At 39.0% G+C, this 22,717-nt stretch overlaps 1 protein-coding gene across 6 annotated transcripts in view; it reads left to right on the forward strand.

Annotated features, from left to right (window-relative positions):
- OSBPL9 (oxysterol binding protein like 9) overlaps positions 1-22,193 on the forward strand; it is a 59,596-nt gene extending 37,403 nt beyond the window's left edge. For 4 of the 6 annotated variants that reach the window (XM_027649069.1, XM_027649070.1, XM_027649072.1 and 1 more), the window contains 18 exons: positions 4,754-4,783; positions 5,617-5,667; positions 9,843-9,881; positions 12,821-12,914; positions 13,409-13,510; positions 13,985-14,144; positions 14,853-14,965; positions 15,222-15,340; positions 16,722-16,807; positions 17,054-17,228; positions 18,172-18,256; positions 18,508-18,618; positions 18,999-19,062; positions 19,173-19,313; positions 20,211-20,289; positions 20,693-20,784; positions 21,207-21,342; positions 21,424-22,193. In XM_027649069.1, the coding sequence (XP_027504870.1) occupies positions 4,754-4,783; positions 5,617-5,667; positions 9,843-9,881; positions 12,821-12,914; positions 13,409-13,510; positions 13,985-14,144; positions 14,853-14,965; positions 15,222-15,340; positions 16,722-16,807; positions 17,054-17,228; positions 18,172-18,256; positions 18,508-18,618; positions 18,999-19,062; positions 19,173-19,313; positions 20,211-20,289; positions 20,693-20,784; positions 21,207-21,342; positions 21,424-21,498 (1,752 nt within the window). In that variant the 3' untranslated portion in view covers positions 21,499-22,193. The remainder of the gene's footprint in view (positions 1-4,753; positions 4,784-5,616; positions 5,668-9,842; positions 9,882-12,820; positions 12,915-13,408; positions 13,511-13,984; positions 14,145-14,852; positions 14,966-15,221; positions 15,341-16,721; positions 16,808-17,053; positions 17,229-18,171; positions 18,257-18,507; positions 18,619-18,998; positions 19,063-19,172; positions 19,314-20,210; positions 20,290-20,692; positions 20,785-21,206; positions 21,343-21,423) is intronic. The other 2 variants (XR_003528610.1, XM_027649071.1) reach the window with 2 other exon arrangements.
- The last annotated feature ends 524 nt before the right edge of the window (positions 22,194-22,717 follow it).

The following is a 22,717-nucleotide window of genomic DNA, read 5'->3' on the forward strand; positions in this document are numbered from 1 at the left end:
TTAGTAATAGTGGGTGTCACAATATCAAAAAAGATTTCAGTCTGGCAGAAATGATTACTCCTCTGCTTGCTATCCAACAGTTGAAAGCATTTTAACTTAAATTTGCTACTTTTTTAAATGTTTAACAAGGATGAGTGTTTAATTTTGGTAGGAATTACTAAGGTATTCTGAAAAAAAATGTAAATACTTAGAATCATGTGTTTCCCATAGTCAGTGTGCATCCTGTGTAGGTCTGTGACTAATGTGACACATAATGGAAGTCTCAGAGTACCACAATTCATTCACCTGAAGCGAGGATGCCAATAATGTACTAGTGGGGAGCACTACTTTTTTAATGAGGTTGTAATTCATTAAAGTTGTTGTGTATTATTTTGCACTCCCCCCGTTTCATTTCAAAGTCGGGTTTGTAGGCCTGAGTTCAAGCACTGTTCAAGAAAGGCTGGCACATACCTTTGGTGGTGTGGGTTTGGCACTAAGTGTCCTGCTGGTTTCATATATTAATTTGTGTGGTGTTGGAGGAGGGATTTCACAACTCCTTATGAAGGGTTTATTACCAAGGAGTTGCTTTAGTTCAACCAGTGCAGTAATTTCAGTATCACAGAGTAGGGAATTCTTTCATGTGTACAGGCTTTTAAAATAACTTTGAAGTACTTCTCTGTCAGTGTGTTTAATCTGTGGACAACTGACCACGAGAGTAAGATCTAAAGATTTTGTATTTCACCTTCGATGTGTTCTACTGAAAAGACTTGTCCTTCAATTTTGACCTCCCTCCAGATGCTACTTTGCAGATCAGTCAGTACTTTCTTTTTCCCTGTGACAGTGCTCCTAATCCCTGGAGGTTTTCTGCATGTTGTGCTGACTTCTTTCTTTATCTCTGCAAGGTATCTGTGGAACAGACAGACTGACTTCTTAGAGAAAGCAGGAGGCTCATTTAGAAGGGGTCAACTTCCTCTGGTTTTAAATCTTGATGAGGGTTGCTATTACTATGGATTCCATTTATTCTCTATTAAAAATGAAAAAGACTTGGCAAAGCACTTTCTTGATTGTGTCTCTTCCTGTACTAAAGCAGCTAAGAGGTTTTTTGATACGGTATTTAGCAGTTTTCCTATTTGTTTATGGAAATATGGTTCATCTGTCTGATCACAAACCGAGTGTAACCTGCGGGATACTTCCATCCAACCCATAGTTCTTTCCTCTGAGGAAGAAAGATTTGGATATTTGAGTGCTAAGTGCTTCCAAGTAGCTGAGTGCTGTTCTGCAACTGTTTATGGCCAGGGATTTCAAACCTGAGCTATTGTTTTTTCAAGTGCACAGAGCGCTTCATGAACTGGTGTTTACTTACAGAACATTTGGTCTTTTAAAGATAATGGTGTAGGATATAAGTGTTCTGAGATGCCTCAAGATCTCTTGGATATCTTCCTTCTGAGACTGATAATCTCTTGAACTTGGAAGAAGGCAGTGCAGATGTAGACTTGATGGATTTTGAAGTGTAGATTATCATCAATCCCCTGTGCTGTATTACTACTCCTGGCAGAAGTAGAGCCAGCAGTGTATGGTGGGATCATACACAACTTGCAGTGCTGCCACTTTTGTTCAGTCTGCTGGTGGGGTACAGTGTGTGTATTGGATTGTGTAGGATGGAAGGAAGGTGTGTGAGCTGAGGGTACTGGTTTCAAGGTGGAGAGAGGACTTTGCTTTGTGGCAGTGTTTGCAGTGTTACTGCTGGGAACTCAGGTGAGCTTTTCTGTTCAGGGGTTGTGTGGTGATCTTGACCACACGTATCGGGGAGAGTGAAACTGCAAAGCACCCAAAAGCGTGAGAACAGCAAAGAGGTGAATATTTCCAGGCTGGAATAAAGCTGACATTACTTAGCAGGATTTGGAAGGGAAGTGTAGCCTGCTTAAGCTGTTTGGTTCAAAACAAGTGCTTTTTGTGAAGTAAATCCAAGGCTGAGCACACAGATTTAGGTTGCACCTTACAGATTTCAGCTGTGAGTCAGCTGCCCCTATGTGCCTGTGCTGCCTCTCTGTGCTGGATGAGCTGATCTCTCTCTAGTCACATGATGGTTGAATGAGGCAAAAATCATGTTCAATGAGATAAAATTAGCCTTCTCAGTGATTTCATAAAAAATCAGATGTCAAGGAGGTGCAATGAGCAGCAAATAGATGGAGTAGTTTTGGCAGCAGCAGCCTGCAGTTTGATTAGATTAAATATGGCATGTGGCTGCATTCTGCAAATGTAAATCTGCAGGAAATTGATGTTTCATTTGAAAATATGTGTATTCATTACCTAAAATGAGGGGAACTGTCTTATTAAAAATTTATCTTCATCAGTTTTCAAAAACTAGGGATGTTGAAGAGGGAAAATTGTGATAAATGTTACTGTAAATTAGTAAATTGTACTGTTTGATTATTTTTTTAATTGATAATGTTTTATCTTCAACATAACTCTTTTTACCTGCCTATGATTTTGCTTACAATTTTGTATTGTCTAAATTATCAATATTACTTACTTTAAACAAGTTTAAACAAAAGATAATAAGAATAAATTTACAAGGGTTGTTGCAGTGTGTGTACATAGGAGTGTAGTTCCGTACAAATGGTGAGACGAGATGGGATAAAAGCATTCCCATAACTTTTCCTCCAAACCAACCACTCTTGAAAGCATGGAGGTTTTGTTGCAGTGATCATCCACTTGTTTTTCCCCTCATCAGTCATATCTATAGTGTGTTTGTGTAACATCTCACGTGGGCAGAATTTACAAACTTTATTTTGTGCCTGCTTACATCACCATTCTAGAATAACACTTTGCCATGAAAATCCAGGAAGTTCCATATCAGCCTTTGCTTAGCCCTAAAGAATAGAGCTGGTCCTTCATAGAAGGCTCTTGCCAGGGGCTGAGTCCGTCTGACTTGCCTTCATTGTTCTCGTGATTTTATGCACAATATTCCCAGTTCCATGTGCTGTGTTCTTGCAAGGTGGTCATAGAGCACAAATGTGAAAAATACTTGATCAGTGTGTATTATTAGTACTTAATTTGGTCAGCTCACAAAGAATTCATTTCCACAGTGTTAAAAAACCAGTTGTATAATTTGTGGAAAGGCCTTGAAAACCTGGTTGTCCTGAGGTTTTTCCATGTCAGATCCTCTGTGTGATCTTGGAGAAATTACCTTTTTGTCTGTACCTGTGTGTAAGAATAGCAATGTCTTAGTGTCTTGTTTGGGAAATTACAAATTGCATCATGTGGCCTGAGATCACTTTCATATTTTCAGCAAAGATGATTTCACTGAAGGGAATGAGATCACAGTTTATTTGGTGTATAAATACTCTATGACATGTTGGGGAAAAGATAGGTAAAGAATGATCAAAACTCCTACAGTTGGCTGTAAAGCTTTGCGACTGAATGATTTCCTTCAACTGCATCATCTTTCATCTGAGAAGATCTGTGTGCTTGGGTACCTTGCCTATTCTATTTTGGTGCTAAAAGGCTCAAAACTTCACTGCTGTCATATTTAAAATGCTTTTTTTCAATATGTGTTCATAAAGTTTCGACTGGAAGTATAGTAGAGACATGAAAAACAAAAGCAAAGGGATTTTTAGCCGTTGGCATGTTCTCTGCTAGCAGCAGGAGTAAATAGAATGTAACTTTGGAATGTGACATCCCTGATATGCAGTTTCCTGGATCAGCATGGTCCAGTCTTTCCAGTGGGGAAGTCTGAGGCTGGGTGCTGTTTGACCACCTCTTGCAAATTAATCCTGAGGAAAATGTGCAGCATTTTCTGAGAAGATTGAGAACAGAGCATAACTGAAAAATTTCCCTCGGGTATTGGCTGTGAGAATGTCACTGCATTTGTTTCTTTTTAATCCACAGATTGGGACTGTTAATTCCTGTAGATTTTTAGATGTATGTTGCTCTCTTATGGTGTAGAATTTGGCTTGCAGTGCCCTAGTGAGGGAAAAGATTCCTTTACACACTTTCATTATTCAAGAATCAAGAAGTTTGTGACTCAAATCACATGAGACACTTGTGTTAATCAAAACAAAGAGGTCCTGGAATTGCATTAATAGAGGTTCAGTGCTGAGTCCAATTTAATAATTTTGCCTTCTGCAGACAGAGCCAAGGACATCAACAGGATGCATCTGCTCCTGAAACAGGTCACACTGATGTGTAGAGTGGCATGCAGATGCCTTTTGCATGCCTGAAGTGCAGTTCCACACAGGAAATATTTATGAACCAGTGTTTCTAGATAAAATTAAGGAGGCAGATTTCCAGATGCACTTTTACTGGAGGCTTAGAAAGAGCAAGAACACGTATGCACTGTTATTTTCTGTGATTTGGAAAATAACAGAAACTGCATATGTTTATTGGACTTGAATGATAGTCATTTCATGTACTACTGTTAAATATGCCACCATGCAGTACACTTTATAAGGATACAAACTGCATTTAGAGAGAATCTTTATGCTGCATTTCATTTTCGTTGATGTTATGCAAAAAGGAAGTGTAGACTTTAATGGGTAAATGTGTATAATGTCACTGCTTAGAAATTCCTAACCTTGTCATCTTTAAGCTTTAATTATCAGTTTGACTTCTGTCTTGTCTCAAAAATTGTGTCTATATATGGAAATACTCTTCAACATGTTGGTTAAGGGCTTTTTCCCCTCCCCCAGTGTAAGATTAAAATATTGTGTTTATACAGTATTTAGGTCAAACCAGATGCTTTAACCACACTATTTTGATTTTTATTTTACAGAAAATTGAAGGTCTCAAAGAAACAACTAGTGTAAGTTTCTTTAATTTTTATAACTGTTATATATAGATTCTGAAATTCACCTTGTTTTCTTGGAAAAGTTTTTAAAGCCTTTTTACAGAAAAGTGGGAACCCATATTAGGTCCAACAGTGCGGTGGCAGAGGCAGCATGATTCTGGTGCTGTATTCAGATTTATGTCCAGCACTTTAGCATCATGGAATAGTTGAGGTGGGAAGGGGCCTCTGAAGGTCTTAGTCCAACCCTGTGCATGGAGCACCATCAACTGGTTGCCCAGGACCAGATCTAGTTGGGTTTTGAGTAGCTCCAAGGATGGAGGCTCTTACAACCTCTATGGACAACCTGTTTGATCATCTCTAAAGAAAAAAAAAGATGTTTTCTTCTGTTTAAGGTGATTTTCCTGTATTTCTATTTATGTCCATTGCCTGTTGTCCTGTCACTGGACACCACTGAGAAGAGTCTTGTTCTATCTTCCTTTCACCTGCCATCCCAGTCAGATACTGATGTCCATGGATAAGGTCTCCCTGGGCATTTTCCTCTCCAGATTAAGCCAGCCCAGCTCTCTCAACCTCTCTCCCCAGGACACTTTACCTGCCTGCAGGGCTCTGAAAGTCTGGGGCTGACTTCCATTTCACCCTGACAGCCTGGGCTGTGTGTGGCCTTTGGAAACTTCAGTTTTCTGCTGCTGTGGTTTTGTATCTGGGGAAAAAAAGGGGAAGGGTTCTACAGAAGTGAGTGTCCATTTAGTTCTCACTCAGTATTTCAGCTAATATTCTATATAACCAATAACAAAATGTTAAGGGGTAGTAATACAAGTTTTTTTTTCCTGTTATTTTTGTTTTCCTAGAGCATGGTAGAATCAATAAAACACTGCATTGTGTTGCTACAGATTGCTAAAGTAAGTATACTGTAAACTATTTTGAATTTTAATTATACAGCATTAATCTATTTGAAAACAATTGAAATCTAAAAGTGCATTCTATATGATCCAGGAGATAAATGTATAAAACCCCCAGTATAAGTTGATTTATACTAGTATTTTAATGAACTTTCTGAAATACTGAATTCCATAGCAGAGAGTCCTGTTAATGCTTGTGGTAGCAGTCGTGTTGGGGACATGTTCTTTCAGATAAACTTTTTTTTGCAGTTTGCTGTTAAACTAAAGAAGAACTCAGACAAACATAAGGGAGACAGAACAGAAACTTAAGAAAACTCTTCTTTCTGCTTCATTTAAGAATGTGGCTAACAAATAAAAAACATAATGTAAACCATCTAAACTGGTTTGGAAAGGTTTGTCATAGGTCTGAAGTTCATGATGATGTTGGAACTTCTTGAAGTAAGATTATATTATTTGAGAATGCAATATGGGTAATGCACTGAACACTTTTCACCTAAATGTTTTGTTAGTTTTTAAAATTTAGTGAGATTTGAATTTACTTTTTTTGTCAAGTTCTGCCGTTGCAGGTTTAGCATACTATATTTAGGATATGTTAATTCTGAGCTGATTATTTATATCTTGTGACCAAAGTGAAGGGAGATAGTGTTCTGCCGAGAAATTAATTTATGGTACTTTCAGAATTTGAGGCTGATTTAATCACAACACATTCTGGTTTATCCAGAGATAAGCATGGGCTCTTCATGTAGTCTGGATCAACTATTTTTTGTAGCTTTCAAAAGCAATGCTGCTGTTTGTCTTCATTCAGGATGCCAGATATGTTTTACAAAATTTTGAGCACAGTGAAAATTGAATTATTTAGAATCTTTCACTAAAAGGATCAGTGCCTGTTTTATGAAATTCAGATTTCATATTAGTAATTTAAAAATTCTGAAGAAAATGTTTGTTAACAGGTTTGTACAAAACCAAAAATATTTTACAAGTAGTAGGCACACAGAAATAGTTTTGTGCCACATGAATTTAGAACTAGAATGGTTTATTTAACATGCAGTGATACTACTTAAATCCTTCACTGTAGTGGCATCAAGAAAAACCTTGTCAGTACTTCATAATTTGCTTTTATTTAGTACTGGGTATATTTAAAAGTGTTTTAGCACAATGAATCCAGTAGACTATATGTTGTTTTTTAGGGATTTGATGGAGTCAATTGTAATATACTAATTTTCCTAGACAGCTACATGTGACCTGCTGCATTGAAGTAGCTGTTGAAGAAACTGTGTGCAACAAATTACTTGCTCATTTTTTGTGAATTATTATATAAATTAATTTAATAGTTCTTACTTTCTCAAGGGTTTAATTCCTATGAAATTTTACTTTTTCTTTAAAAAGCTCTGCTATGTAATTAGCAAAAGTGAAAGTGCAGAATTATAATCTGCTTGTCAGGTTCTTGATCAGAACTGGTAATAGATGACTGTGTTAGCTTTCTTTTTCTGTTGAATATCAAATCCTGTTTCTGCTGTGTGTAAGTTTATTAGGGGATAGACAGTTATGGCTGCTTGTCTTGCACTGATGCCAAGTGTATTTTGAAGTTGTTTAGGTGGTTTGCTGGTAATGGACAAAACTAGGACTGGCAGATGTAGTTATTTTAGATCAGGTTCAGTACTTTACTGCTCCAACTGCAATGTAAGTATAAAGGTAGCTGGAGTTTAGATCCCCCAAAGGTGCTAACACTTGCTTTCTATTACACTAAAGCAGACCTTGAAGTCCTCCTTTCAGCACCAGTAAATATTAACCAGTGTAAATAGATAAGCTTATCCATTAAGGAGTGGGAGTTTATTGTTTGGGGTTTTGCCAAACCATGTCTAAAGCTCTTGTGGAGCTGTTGAAGAGAAGGTGGTTTAAATGGGTGGCTTTATGCACAGCTTATTGGAAGATGCTGATCCACATTTAGTGAAAAACACCCTCTGTAAATTTTCCAGCTACTTTAATAACCTTTTTTCTGCTTCGTCTCTTCACATTCTTCTTCTCTCTCTCAGGCTACTCTACTTGTTGACTATATGGCAATTCTGTTGTCATTCCCTCCCACCTTATCTATAAACTCTGTTGGTATCCTGATTTCCTACTGCTGTAGAAAATTTATAATACAGGGGTGTTTGGTTTGGTTCTTTTTACAGTTTTGCAACGTGTGTGTGTATGATGCTTTCTGTATGTACAAATGTATTGTGCCTCACCTGGTAGCTTTCTGTTCTTCAGTATTGAACCTTTTAAGATTCTGCAGGTTTTTCCCCAAAGCTATGAGGCGAGTATGGCTGCTCACTTACACTGGTGAAAGTAAATCATATTAACACCGCCCTGCACCCCATTTTTACTTCTACAGTGCCTTTCTCATTAGGAGACAGATTTGACAATTACCTTATGGTTGTCTGTGTACCTTGATATTGTTGCCACTTCTCTATATACTCAGAACACTTCTCTGTTCCAAACATGCAGCCGTTTATCGTTTGGATGATTTTGGTATATTGGGGCAAAGCTGGATGTTTTGTGGTTTGAGTTTTGTTTTGTTTCTTCTTTTTAATTTTGTGTTGATATGTTTCATGGACTTTAAAACAAACCTCCCTTAGGATTTGAACAGTTACATTTTCATCAAACTTACTGGTGAACCAAGTGTGCGATCGTGTCACTGGTACTGAGGTGACTCATGACATTTTCAAAGTAATACCAACCAATTAGGAATATGTTATAATACATACATTGCTTATCAGAAAGCAATCAAAATAACCCAAGTGGGATGGACAGGTGGAGCATTTGCCCTGTGTTGTCCCCTTTGTGTGTATGGCAGTTGAAGGTGTCCAGCTTTGCTGATGTGCGTGCTGTAAAATACATGTAATGGTCTGCTAGTGATGTGGTAAACCTCAATCTTAGAAATATATGTGTTTTATGAAGCAGCTTCTATAATTTAGATGCTTAGTTTGGCATCTCTGCCTTCTCTTTCTCGCTCCATCATTTCTGGCAGCCTTGCCTGCCTAGTTTTGTGGCATCTCTGCCTTCCTTACCTTTTTCATACTGCTGATGGTGCATTACTGAGATGGGGTAGCAAGTGTCAGTACCAGTGCAGCATCTTTGTGGTTTATTTTGTAGGTCTTAGAGATTGATAGCACAACATGGAAATTTTATATGTTGGAAAAAAACACATGTTTTGAATCCAGTGTTATTCTTCCTTCCTTGTTTGTAAATTTGCAACCCAGTGGAACTCTTTGCCTGTGGTGTTGTTTTTATCATGGGAAGCCTTCCTTAAGAGATGTCAACTAGCAGACATGGAATTTGAACAGCCTAGAGCCAACTATATAAGCTAAGAAATAATGTATTAAGTATCAAAACACAAATGTGTGCCAAATTTCTTAGTGCTGTTTACAGCTTTTCTTTTTTCTCTTATTTTTAACAACTGGAAATCCAGGGAAATACTCTGCAGACAAGTCTTAGGGTTTACACTGGGCAAAGTTATGGATTGATGACCTTTGCAGCAGGAGAGAAGAGACTTGGCTTAGTGTTCAGTAAAATTTATCCTGTTGCTGGTACAGTGTTAAAACTATGCTGGTTGTAGATTGGCATTAATTTGGCTGCTGCTTATGTCATTTCCCGTGATGACAGGTGTTTTCCATACATTACCTGCTCTTTCTAGGCAAAAAAACCCCCAAAATTGGGGATTTTAAGTAATCTAATATTTTAAAATCTGGTGGATGACAAAAATCAAAAGTTAAAAGCTTTTAACTTACAAGGGCACATCTGCCTTTCTAAAGCAAGAAGTGCTTTTGAAAACTTGATCTGTGTCCTAATCACAGCAACAGAACTTTATGTTTCAGGGACTCATTGGTGCTGCAGACCATATTTGGGGGAGCTTTTACCTATTTGGGAAGAACCCACGTTGTAAAACATAATTGTGCTCTGCAGTGGAGAATGGGTATTTCTGTGGACAGGCCCTCCCAAAATGCTGATCTTCAGAGGTGCAGGGACTTTGTGAATTGTGTCTTTGAAGTTTAGTTACTCGATCACATGATGAGGAACATTTTATGGCTGAAAATGTAAACATTCCTGAGAGAAACTCACTGTTCTCGCTTAACACAGAACTGATAAGTCATGCAAGATTGTTATGTTGATATTTTTAACATTTTTTCCTTAAGGACCAAAATAATGAGGAGAAGCACGCAGATGGACTTATAGTAAGTTTAAATCTAATCTCTATCTCCCTTTAATTCTGCAGAACATGTGAACAGAGACCTGAATTTCCACTCACTTTGCAACATGCTTCTTCCTTTCTCTGATTTACTGCTTCAAGTGTCTTGTTAAAATTCCTGTTGAGTCCTTAGCTCCTGAGGTTGGCTAACACCCTTGTCTTTAGAAAATAGAGTGGTCAGTTGTATATGGAGTGTCTTAAATGCCAGTGTTGTGACTGAACACTTAGATAAAAATCTGCCATGTGAACAGACGAGAAGGAATTTCTGAGCTAGAAATAGTTTTGTGTTCCATCTGAAGTATCTTTGTGTAGGAAATAGATGTGTTCTCCGTGTGCTTCAAGTAGTTTGTCTTTTCTACAGTGCTGCTCCTTTGATGCAGAGTTGTGTTTTGTCTGTCTAAGCAGTGTTTGTTCTTCAATAGAACTTCTGCATTTTTAGTGTAACTTCTGTCATTTTTGATTTTGGTCACATGTGATTTCTCTTTCTTCATTCTCTTTTTGTCACTTGAGTACATTTCAGATACTTTTAATAGGATATTGGTTTCAGTAAAACATAACTCTAAAATAATCACAGTGTGTTTTCATTACAGCTGACAGTAATTCCCAGGCTTTGTCTTTCCATTACAAACAGCTTTAGCTGTAGGGTTTTCTGGTATGAACTTTGAAGTAAAGATGCACATACATATTTTGGTTTCATGCTTATTGTAAATAAGATGATTACCTACTTACTCTGTGGATAGTCCCAAAATTCAGGTCTTAGTGTAATGGCATAGGTTCTCTGATGTGCCCTGGAAAAGAGAAGTTATGCAGGTAGATACTTCCACAGGCAGAGGTCACCTGCAACTTCAGATTTTTCATACAGAAAATTCATACAGATGCTACAACTTAATATAGTCTGAATTTGATTAGCCACTAATATCATTATCTGTGGGTTGTATTATGGGGAGAAAAAAATATTCCTGTAAGAATATATTAACTGATGCATCAGTGATGGTGAAGACTAAAATTTCAAAACTGTTGAGGTCAGCGTGAGCTTGGGCCAAATTTCACTTTAAACTTAGGCAGAAACATGATCAATGTTTGACACCGTGGTGAGATGACAGTCTTGTTTCTGTGTGGTTGTTAAGCTGTTATTAAACTCAGAGTAGGAAACTTTCAGGTCTGCCTTCATCTGCTTCTAACCCATGAAGGCATCCCCCAAAATGTCCAACAAGAAATTCCAGTTCATGTTGCAGTACGGGGAATTGTTAAGGATAAAGTTACAATCCTGCACACAAAATCAGTGTTACTTGGTTCTTTCTTTCCTTTATCACACCAGTGTTCTGTATAATACGGATTATTAATTTCCCTAAAAAGTAAGGGAGGCAGAGATAGCAATAGCATCCTGTGTGTCATAGGACAATCTTGATTTTTAAGTCTTAACTCTGAAGATGTGATCATGGTTTTAAACTATGAACTCTGTGGGACAGGGACCTGTGTTGCATGCATAATTCCACAAGTAGGTGAAGTAATGTTTAAGTGACATTGATTTTATGCTGGAATACAGTGGAGTATCAGTATATGTACAGGATTATTTGTATATTGGTCAGTAACACCAGTGAAAATGTAGAAAGCTATTTTTATGCCTTTTTTTAATGGAGCTTTTTGTAGAGATAAACAGGGAATAATAGGTTTGTTTACAATTAAATAAATCCTGTGCTATAAAATAATAAAACTCTTCACTGACTTTTAGAATCATAGAATATCCTGAGTTGGAAGGGACTCACAAGGATCATTGAGTCCCAACTCCTGGCTATGCACAGGACAGCCCCAAAAATCACACCATGTGTCTGGGAGCATTGTCCAAATGTAGGATGAAGTTCAGAATTACAGTTAACCAGGAAAGGAGGCAAAAATGAAGTCTGCCTTTTGTAGGAAAATGGGAAGAGGAAGGTTAAAATGAGCCTGTTTCCCTCAGTTTGAATGCAAATAGAAATTGAAGACTAAAAGGAGGGAAGAACAGTTGTAGATGCTCTTCTGTTTTAAATATTGATCTGAAAAAGAGGATAGAGATAAACATACTGACTAAATTTCCTAGCAAACTGAGGCAGAGATTTTCACAGTTCTGACATAGATGGAGGGTTTTAAACTGCAAGATTTTTGGAAAAGGGTTTTATGTTCCTTTTGTACAATTAACAACCCAGATGTTCTGGTTGTTGTGTGTTAACATATGTAACAAACAATGCTTAGATGATGGATTAAAAGACACCGCAGTTTAGATTTCCAAGGGGTTCATTGAATAAAACCTCAGACCATACACTGCAGTCAGTGACTTTTGAGTGTTGAGTTGACCTGGTGCTTCATTTTCCAAGTGCTCACATTCAGGAATGAATTGAAATGTCCTCTGCGGAGCTGCACTGAACACTCTGAGCTTGCTTTGGGAAGAATTTTGGCAACAAAGCCATTTCATGACTGTAAACATGCTGATGATTCTTGTTTTGATTTATGGACTGAATTACTGTGGTCTGGACAAATTAATTTTGGGGAAAAAATATTGTTTTAAAAATGCAGATTACCTATCCTAATTTTTGCCAGATAATTTGCATCCAGCTTTCCACTCTTTGCATGCAATATTTATTAATGGCCATTGGAAGGCGTACCAGAAGCTAGAACTTAAAACAAGAATTCTTTATAGGATGCTTCAAATCTGTAGCAAGCTCAATTTACTGTCAAATCTGTGTGAAGAATCAAAATATTACCGCTCTGAAAGTATTTCTCATGTCCTCAACTGTCAATTTTTGTTTTGCTCTCTCTCTCAGGAATTCGCTATTCTTGCATTTGGGCATTTCTTGTGCTCACAATGTTCTTGCTGTTTGTGCTTTGTTTTATTTGTTTTAATTGAGGGAGGGGAAAAAAAAAAAAGTGCTTTTCTTTCTGTTGCCTCAGAGCACCATCAACCCGGTGGACGCGGTTTATCAGCCCAGTCCCTTGGAGCCGTCGGGGATCAGCGCGATGCCTTCCCAAGCGGTCATACCTCCAGGTAAAGGGGGGCAGGAACAACCCCAGGACAAATATTTCTGAGCAGAGCAGGTGTAACTACAACCCAGACAGAGAGGGGACAGGTTCTCTGTCACACAGGCGCTTAGTGCTGCACAGTCACCTCAGTGGGGCAGAGGAAGGGGAAGGAGCGGGAGGGACACGGAGCTTCCTCGGCCATCAGGTAGATCTGCCTCTGGTTCTGTGGATAAGCTGATGTCTTTCACTTGCTCTGAGTTACATTTCTAACACACTCTTTTAGAATAAATGAAACCGTACTTTTCAGAAATATAAGTGATTTTAGCTAAATAACTGCTTTTTTTTTTTTTTAAATGCCACATTTTCTAATAAAAACAGAAGCAAGATAAAAGTGATGGAAACACATATTTTTCTGTCTGAATGGCTTTTATAGAAAAGAAATTAATTTTTGGAGGTGAGGTGAAATAATGTGGAGTCTCCTTCTGAATTTTGGGTTTAACATATCAAACTATCCCCTAGAACCTGCTCAGCTGTGCAAGTCAGAGCAGCGACCCTCCTCTTTGCCAGTGGGACCTGTAGTAGCATCGCTTGGAAATCAGACTCCAACACCAAATAGTACAGGTACAGTTCTGTGTAACTGTCTTCTTGAACTACAGAAAACAACCCCTGAATATGTACTGCCTATAATTAGTTATAAAGACAACTTTTTGTTGGCCTGCATCTTGCTTTTAAACAACACCTATTGCAGTGTTGTGTTAAAATCAGTTATCCTGCTCTTTTTCCCTGCCATGTGCACACAATATGTATGAGTATTACCAGCTTCCCTTCATGCCTCCAGCATTGCAATGTTGCAGGAATTAGGGCAAACATGTCTTTAAACTGATGTTTTGTACTCTTCATTTGCCTTGTGACCTTTCTTTTGTTATCTGTTAAGTGTAACTCGGTATGAACCTGATAATTATTGCTTCTAATTTTTTAAGTTCCTTTTCTGACTTCACACCAGTTATTATTGATTTGAACAATCCTCTTTGTAAGTTACAGCTCGTGGATTTTGAAAGAATTTGTGTTAAGTTTGTAATTTTTAATACTCCACAGGAAGTGGGCAATCAGCACCAAGCAGCAGTCTCACCTCTCCAAGCCATGTCAACCTATCTCCAAATACAGTCCCAGATTTTTCTTACTCAAGCAGTGAGGATGAGTTCTATGATGCTGATGAATTCTACCAGAGCAGTTCTTCCCCAAAGCGATGTCTGGAGTAAGTAGCTGACAGTGTGTGCTGAAAGCAGTTTTTATCTACAAGGGCAGGGTTTGTCTGCTTGTAGAAGCTAAATAAGCAATTAACCCCGACTGGCTTTAAAAAAATAAAAGGGAGGCAAAAAAGCCACTTTGTGTAACAGTGAGAGTACCCCCTCCCTCAGCCACAGACAGATGTCTGTGAGGGAAGCAGTTTCCTCCTCTGCTCCTTCCCGTTCCATCAGGTATAAATATTGACAAACTCTTAACATAAACCAAATTTGGGAAGCCACCAGCTCAGAGCTGTAATGTGAGACCAGGTGCATTTCACGTGCATTTGGTGCAGCCCTTGGTAAATGGCCAATTCCCCCTCACATTCACTAAAGGACATTTTTGAAGGTGACGCCCTGTCCTCAAAAATCTCTGTTTACTCTTCTTTTTCTATGAATTGGAAAACTAATTTTAAGAGATGGTACACATTTCAAAGAGGGATTAGTCAGCTATTTTCTGCCTTCAGGTGTTGTTAGCTGAGGCTGAAGGCTTTCCTAGTCCTTCAGCTACAGTCCATTCTAGGGTTTCTGTGAATTAGCATGCAGCACACGTGTTAATGTCTGTCACTGCACATATATTAATGTCTGTCACTAAAGTCCTTGTCTATGAATTTCAAATCATAATAATTTGGTCTGAATTAGTTAATTATGAATTGTGAGAATGTATTAATCTTCCTTAGATCTTCAGGGCCTGCTGCAGTCCTGACTCGGAGCAGCACAGGCAGCAGCATGAAACGTCCAGATACCACAGAGTCCCTCAATTCTTCCATGTCCAACGGCACCAATGATACTGGTGAGTGGCCTGTGTGAACTTCCAGTGAGGAGATACTGATTGTTCATCTGTGTGTAAGCTGTGTCAATATATGAATGATCATATATGTGTGACAAGGTACTTAGGGAAATGATTTATCTACTGTTTCTTTGCTAATGGAAGATTGATGAATTGTAGGATTTAAAAGCCTTAGTTTTTGATTGCTATATATATGCTAATTAAATACAGTCTGTCTTTGAAGGTATAGAGAGAAACAAAAGCAATTTGTTCTTTCTAGATCTCTTCGATCCTCCCGATGACCGAGAGGATGATGGGGAAGGGGAATCGGTGGAAGAACACAAGAGTGTTATCATGCATCTCCTGTCACAAGTTAGATTAGGGATGGATCTAACCAAGGTAAACTGGCTGGGTGTTCATGGGGAAGAGAGGGGGAGTAAACCCTGAGTTCTGTGTCAATCAGTTCATTGTTACATAACAATTTAACTGCATATTTGTTTTAAGAGCTAGTTAAGCTGTGATGTCTTTAGCATGGTATTTTTCAATTAAAGTTCTTACTGGAAGGGGAGAAATAAATGCAGAATAAATATATCCAGCTGTTAAAATTTGTTTGGGAAAGTAGTTTGCTATGGAAAGTGGCAGTTTCTCTTTGAACCTAATTCTTGGAGTGCCTCTGAAGCTGGCATAAGAGGAATGCTGTGTGCAGTAGTAATGTTACCCTTGCCTTTAGCTTCCTAGAACAAAGATCTACAAGATCCCAGAGTATGGTGACATTCAATAAAGCATAAATAGAAGGGGGAAGCAACCATATAGTGAAATGCTTTGCTTAATTGGGATCTTAATGAGTAAATAAGTTGCCTTTGCCTTTTGAAAGGCTATGTGTAGATCTGGCAAGAAAAGGGTTGGATTTTTCATGAATGAGATTCATGCTGGTGTCTGTCTGAAGGCTGAATGAACAGCATTCTGAATGTCCTGGTCTTTCTAGGCAGCTTGGTTAAATTTAAACAATTCCTGGCTGAAAAAGGGTGGGAGAGATCAGTCCTCTCACTAGTTTCCTTAAGGGGATGACTTGAACTGTCCAGTGTGGAACACACAGTAGATGATAAAAAGATAAAACTTTTCTGGGGAAACAGCCAGCAACTCACAAGCAAACTGCAGCAAGTTTCTGGCAGTTCTGAATAGGAGTTGATCCAAATTGTGTCTGTTTTGGGAATTCCTGGAATAGCTGAAAATTACTGATCTCAAGCTGCCAAGAAGCATCATGAACACAGACCTTGTCAGCAACAGCAATCAACAATGCTTTCAACAGTGGTCTGGGTCACAGTGAGGCAGGCAGCAGATCCACAGGAATGGAACCTGCCGTGCATTTGGGAGGCAGTAGGGAAGACATTAACCTTCATCTTGATAGAGACACATAACAGGATGTGACTGCACGAGTGAGATTCTGACTGTAACTGAAAATTGACAGTGGACATGTAGATGAAATTAAATAATCAGTGATACTGTAATTAAGAACAGCTTTTGATAAGCTCAGCCATATAGGATATGCTCTAAGTGGGATTTGAATACATGTAAAACAACAGTTCCTCTTAAATCTTGGGTTCTATAGAAGATGCCAACTGACCTGCATATGTCAGAACTCATTGCTAAGCTTGAGCTCACAATCAGCTTAGGGCACACAGAGCCGTGGGGGCTGTTTGCTATTTACAGTCAGTACAGTTGGCTGGTGTGCAGGATGTTCAGATACCCTCATCTGTAAGACTTGTTTTTCTTCACTCAGGTTGTTCTTCCAACTTTTATTCTGGAAAGAAGGTCCCTGTTGGAAATGTATGCTGACTTCTTTGCACACCCGGACTTGTTTGTCAGGTATTTGACTTTTAAGTAAAGCATTAACTGCTTCTGATATTGTTTATGGCCCCTGTGGGCTGTCGAAGTAAGTTGGTAGTTTTGAAGAATATTGCTTAGGTTTTGATATAAACTTTAAAAATGGTTAAAGCAGGCAAACTCCTAGTTGTGAAACAGCCAAGCATCCAGAAAGCTTTCCTGTGTCCAAGGTACCCACTTCTGTTTCATTTTGCCTGTCCTTCTTTTCTCTCCCTTTGGCTCCTGTAGCATCAGTGACCAGAAGGACCCAAAGGAGCGGATGGTTCAGGTGGTTAAATGGTACCTCTCAGCTTTTCATGCAGGAAGAAAAGGGTCAGTTGCTAAAAAGCCTTACAATCCCATTCTGGGCGAGATCTTCCGATGTCACTGGGTGTTGCCAGGCTCCGAAGGTGAAGATGACATGGTTAGTTCCTTGTGGTATGTTTTGTGGTGCCTATGGGCAAATCCCAAAGCTTTGTTAACTTCCTCACTGAAAATGGCCTGTGCTGTGTTTTAAGTAGCAAATCAACAAAACTTAAATGTTGAAAATATTCTTTTTTCCTGAGCTGTTTCATAGCACTGATTGTGAATTCCTTTCTTTCCAAAGTTCTGATTTTTTTTCTTTAATTTTATTTTTTAAATCAGGGCAACCTGGTGGGTTTTTTGTTGTTGTTTTTCTTTTTTGGCTCCTCATTTAGGCTTCTCACCTGGGGAAGTTGTAAATGATGATGTGGGAAGTGCTGTTGCAATATACTTCATGTAGCTTCAGTGTAGTATATCTAATTAAATATGTGATTGTTCAGATGTAAGCCATGTATTTTTTTCTATTTAATTTGCTTCCCACCAATTTATTTGCTCAAATCTTTCTAATTTCTGAGGTGAATGTTTGCACTCCAATTTCCTGCATAAAGGCAGTGTTGTATTTGTGCTTCCATTGCTTCTAACCGTGAATTACACTTTACATTCTTTGCCACAGGAAATGAATGTTGGTTTATGGTTTTGTGGTACATACAGTCTGATCATTATTAATATGCAGATCACACTATCTCAGAAGCAAAAATGAAAACTCTTTCTGCCACTTAAATATTATTTTGTAATTGGATTTATGCATGAGTCAGTTTAACTGTTTTATTTGAGGACAAATAAATACATTTATACTTAAAAACAAGAGAGTAGAAACACTATTCTTTAGAAAGCATCATAGTTTCAGGACTAAGGGGTTATTCCCCATCAGCAAACTGACAAATACGTTAAAATCACTGCAATACATTTTTAGCAGCTTTTAAACATGGAAGCAACTTCTCTTGGAAGCATCCAGTGTTTTGCAAGCACTGTCAGTGATGGAAATCCTCTGTCCTGTCCCACAGGAGCCGGTTTCGGAAGGACCAGTCCCTTGGGTCAGTAAAAGCAACGTAACCTTTGTGGCAGAGCAGGTCTCTCACCATCCTCCAAGTAAGTTGACGGTGACTTTGCCAAGTAGAGGTGGATCCAGTAAAATCAGCTCTTGGTTTAAATCCGAGATTTTCATTTTCTCTCCAGATTTAAAAGCTGAAAGTTATCTCTATAAATTGTTTGGCTGAGAAACTAATTGCAAACTCTCTTGCCACATAAGTATGAGGCAGTTGGAGATATTTCCTGATGAATGATTTGGAAACAATAGTATCCATGTCTTGTGCTGCTGTTTTTAATCCCTTTTCCTTCAGTTTCAGCATTTTACGCGGAGTGTTTTAGCAAGAGGATACAGTTCAATGCTCACATATGGACCAAGTCAAAATTCCTAGGAATGTCTATTGGGGTTCATAACATTGGGCAAGGTATGTGTGTGTAAATTTGCAGTAGAAGAGATTTACATTCTGCAACTAGAATTTTTCATAGAATATTTTACATAAATTATTTAAAGTCGTATTAAATGTAAGGAATGGTTGAATTTATGCAACTAGAGCTTATGTGTCTGGGAATCAGAGATTCCTTCCATACACTCTTGTGTGCTGAAATCACAATTTTTCCCACAAATACAACCATCCCTGCCTTCTCCAGAAGCTGGGCATTCTCAGCATTCATGAAAAGTAGAGCTCTTCACCTTTCCTTTTCATGGTACCTGCTTGTAATGACATGTTTCAGGAGATTGTTATGAAAAGTTTTGTAGAGGTTTTGCTTAATAGTTTTGAAATCTATTTTTATTTTTCTCTGCTAGGATGTGTCACATGCCTAGATCATGATGAACACTATATTTTGACCTTTCCTAATGGCTATGGAAGGCAAGTAAATGCTCTGTTTGATGTTTTCATTTTTAATGCCTTGTGATATTTCATGCTTAATATTTATCAGTCAAGAGCTTATAACTGTGTACATACACTTATAATTGCAGGTCTATTCTCACTGTGCCATGGATAGAACTTGGTGGAGAGTGCAGTATTAGTTGCTCCAAGACAGGTTATAATGCTTCCATTGTCTTCCACACGAAACCATTTTATGGAGGAAAGAAGCACAGAGTTACAGCTGAAATTTTGTAAGCAGGTTTCTTCATATGACTTTTTTTCCAACTTAAATTCTGATTTTTTCCAGGACAGTCAGGAGTGTAGAATACTGAGTACAACAACACACAATAACTTACCTCATGATCGCCTGTCATGGGTGCTGTCTTCCAGCCAAATTTGTGAGAGGAAGCCTGCACAGGCCTGTGTGCTGCCTTGTCCTGCTCAGAAACATCCTCAGCTGATTGCCAGAGAGAACTTTTCTCTCCCAAGTTATCAAAAATGTCTTCATCACTACCTCTCCTAAAAATACAATACTGCAGCAAGCCTTGGAGTGCTGCTGTTCACAGTGTGTCAGTCACAGCTCTGCTGCAGGCTTTGACATATTTGTTGATACTTGTGGTCTAGTGGATTTTGGTCAATCCCTGTGCACACACCCAGGGCAGAGAATTCAGTGGAGATTCCCATCGTACTTGGAGATGTGCTGTGATGTCAGTAAGTGGATGCTGACACAATGAGGTTTATAACTTGCTTTTAAATCACTTTTGACACATTGAGAGATGCCACGTGAGAACTGGTGTCTGGGTTTCCCAGTGGTCTGGGGAAAGTAGCTCTGAGATTGCAAAACATCTTTAAACTTAAACTTACCACCCTAATTCTGTTTGGAAGGCCTGTAACTAGTTTCCTAACTCCAAATGCAGATCCAGGCTTTGGGCAAGGCCTGTCTTACCCTTATCAGTGCTTCCTGTTAAGGTTTATCCAATTAATTCATAGCAAACTGTTCCAGAACCCTCATCTCTTTTGTACTGGTGATGGATACTTTAAGGGCTGTTATAAACCAGACTGAACAGCAACTGGGATAAAGTTCTGATCCTTCAGGATCTTTCAGTTCATGTAATACAGCAGAGAAATGACTGTTTGTTTCTCTTTAGTTCTCCAAATGACAAGAAACCCTTCTGCTCCATTGAAGGAGAATGGAATGGGGTCATGTATGCAAAATACTCAACAGGGGTAACACAGCTTTATTTCTTTGTTCTTTAAGTTTTCATCAGAAACAGAATATTGTGCTTTAAAAGGCTTTGGGGGAAGGGGGTTGTTGGGATTTGGGTTGTTGGGGTTTTGTTGTTGTTGTATTTTGGGGTTTTTTTTTCTTTTTTTTTGACAAACATTAATAGTTGGGAACTCCAGTGAGACTGCCCAAAAGAATGCTGAATTCAGGATAAAAGCCCTGAAGATACTTTGTTCATTTATTCTTAAGGGAGCTTGACTTTTATATGAAAACAGAATCTAAAGAATTGCTGCTTTTCATGTCTTTCCTGCCAACCAGTATACTAGAGTGTGAGGGTATATAAATTTAAAGTCTAGATAAATACCTGAATAGTTTTATTTTTCTTTTTTTCATTTCCCACTCCAGGAGAATGCTGTCTTTATAGATACCAAGAAAATGCCTACAATTAAGAAGAAGGTAAGGAAATTGGAGGACCAAGACGACTTTGAGTCTCGCTGGTAAGAACTTCAGTTAACTGGGCAAATTAAGGTTTTTATTTTAGCTCGTTTGCAGTACAGACTAAGGGTGCACTGACTCCAGTCAGTGCAGGGCCAGCTCTGCTCTCCCTGAGCCTTTGCTGCAGCAGAGCCAGGTGCAGGCAGGCTGAGGAGTTAAGGGGGAAGAGACCTGGAGTTCTCAGTCCCATCCTAATCAGGACCAAATATTCAGGGAGGTCCAGAGAGCTCCACCATGGTCTCCTCACTCCAGTAAACAGCGCAGTTGCACTTAATATATATTGGGGGCTTTTCTGCCCTTTCTCTAAAGTGAGACATACCTTGACTCAAAACAAATACTGCTGGCTCTTAGTCATTGCTATGCTTGTACAACTTGTAGCACTCTGCTCCTATAAAGCAGTCTCCATTCCAATTTCTTTTCTAAGCTTATGGAAAGATGTAACCTACAACTTAAAAATCCGAGACATCGACGCGGCCACGGCTGCAAAGCACGCGCTTGAGGAGCGGCAGAGAGCCGAGGCCAGGGCCAGGAAGGAGAGCGAGACCTCCTGGGAAACACGGGTGAGCTTTATTCCAACAGCACTTGTTTCCTTTGCACTTGAGTCGTGAAAAGCTTACGTGTGGTTATTCCTTTTTCCCCAGCTGTTCCATGAAGATGGAGAGTGCTGGGTTTACGATGAGCCGCTGTTGAAACGACTTGCTGCCAGTAAGCACTAAGTGGGTTCTAAAGCCAGAAAACATTCAGGCCTTGGCTTAGCAAAGTTTACACCTGATACCAAGACAGTCGTCAGTTATCATGTACGTACCGATGGGAGAGCCTGACCCCTCCAGCTGCAGTGGTTCCTATCTCAGGGATACTGGACTTACTGATGCAGAGAAGCAGTTAATTAAACGGGAAGTGTCTTGGCTGTGCAGCTCCGTGCAGGGACTCGCTATCCTGGCAGTGTATCCAGGCTCCCGCCCTGCTCCCAATGCTTCCCTAGCAGGGAGAGGCTGGGCCGTGGAGCACAGACACTGTATAACCACTGTGAAGGCCATGGCTTTGGTATCAGTTGCATAATATTCCTGGGTCCTCCATATTTAAAAAGCAAGAAACAAAATGCAAGACATCATTTAAATCTCGCTGATGTTTGCAATGTGTAAATATGAGGATTCCTCTGATGGGACAGTTTGTTAGAAAATGCTACATAAATGTTATCTTCCACCTGTATGATAATCAAATCTTTTGGCATTTCAGTGTCTTGCCCAAAATAACTTTGTTATTTTGAAATTGAAATGTAACCATAGGTAATTCTACCCAATGCATCTTAAAGCTTCATAAAATAGATTTTTCAAACTTCTCTTATGGACTTTTTATTTATTTCATAATAAACCTTTGCAGCAAGACTGTTTTTCAGTTGAGTCATGATAAATTGATTTATGTGAAATGTATTTTTTTTTTTCCCCCACTGGAATAATCCTTACAGCTAAACCTACTTCTTAAAGTAGTTAATGAACAAGCAAAAGGAGCACAATTTGCAGCATCCACGGGAGAATTATTCTGGACTCTACATCCAGCCTTGCCAGCACTTCAGGAACCTCTGCTTTTGCTTGCAGTTAATAGTGGTTGAGTAAGTAGCTACATGTAGCAATCAAACCACTGTTCTCTCCACAGTTACATCTAGTTTTTATTTGATTTTATCTCAGTGTTGTCTATGTCGGACATACAGAAAAACTAAAAAAGCAGTGTGAGATGGAAGCCTGAGGCTTTTCTTCCCCTCCCACCCACTTTCCTGGGTGGATTCTTTCCTGAGGAGCTGTCACTGCTGCAGCACTGCAGGGATGGTGCACCAGCCAGTCTGAACACAAAGGCACAGCCCACAGCTCCGGACAGCTGGAGAGGAGAAAGTGGATCCGTGTGGAAGTCGGGGCCTATTCTTAGTGAACTTGGGAGATT

Source organism: Corapipo altera, unplaced genomic scaffold, assembly GCF_003945725.1.
Source record: "Corapipo altera isolate COAL_440 unplaced genomic scaffold, ASM394572v1 112, whole genome shotgun sequence".
NCBI classification, from domain to species: Eukaryota; Metazoa; Chordata; class Aves; order Passeriformes; family Pipridae; genus Corapipo; species Corapipo altera.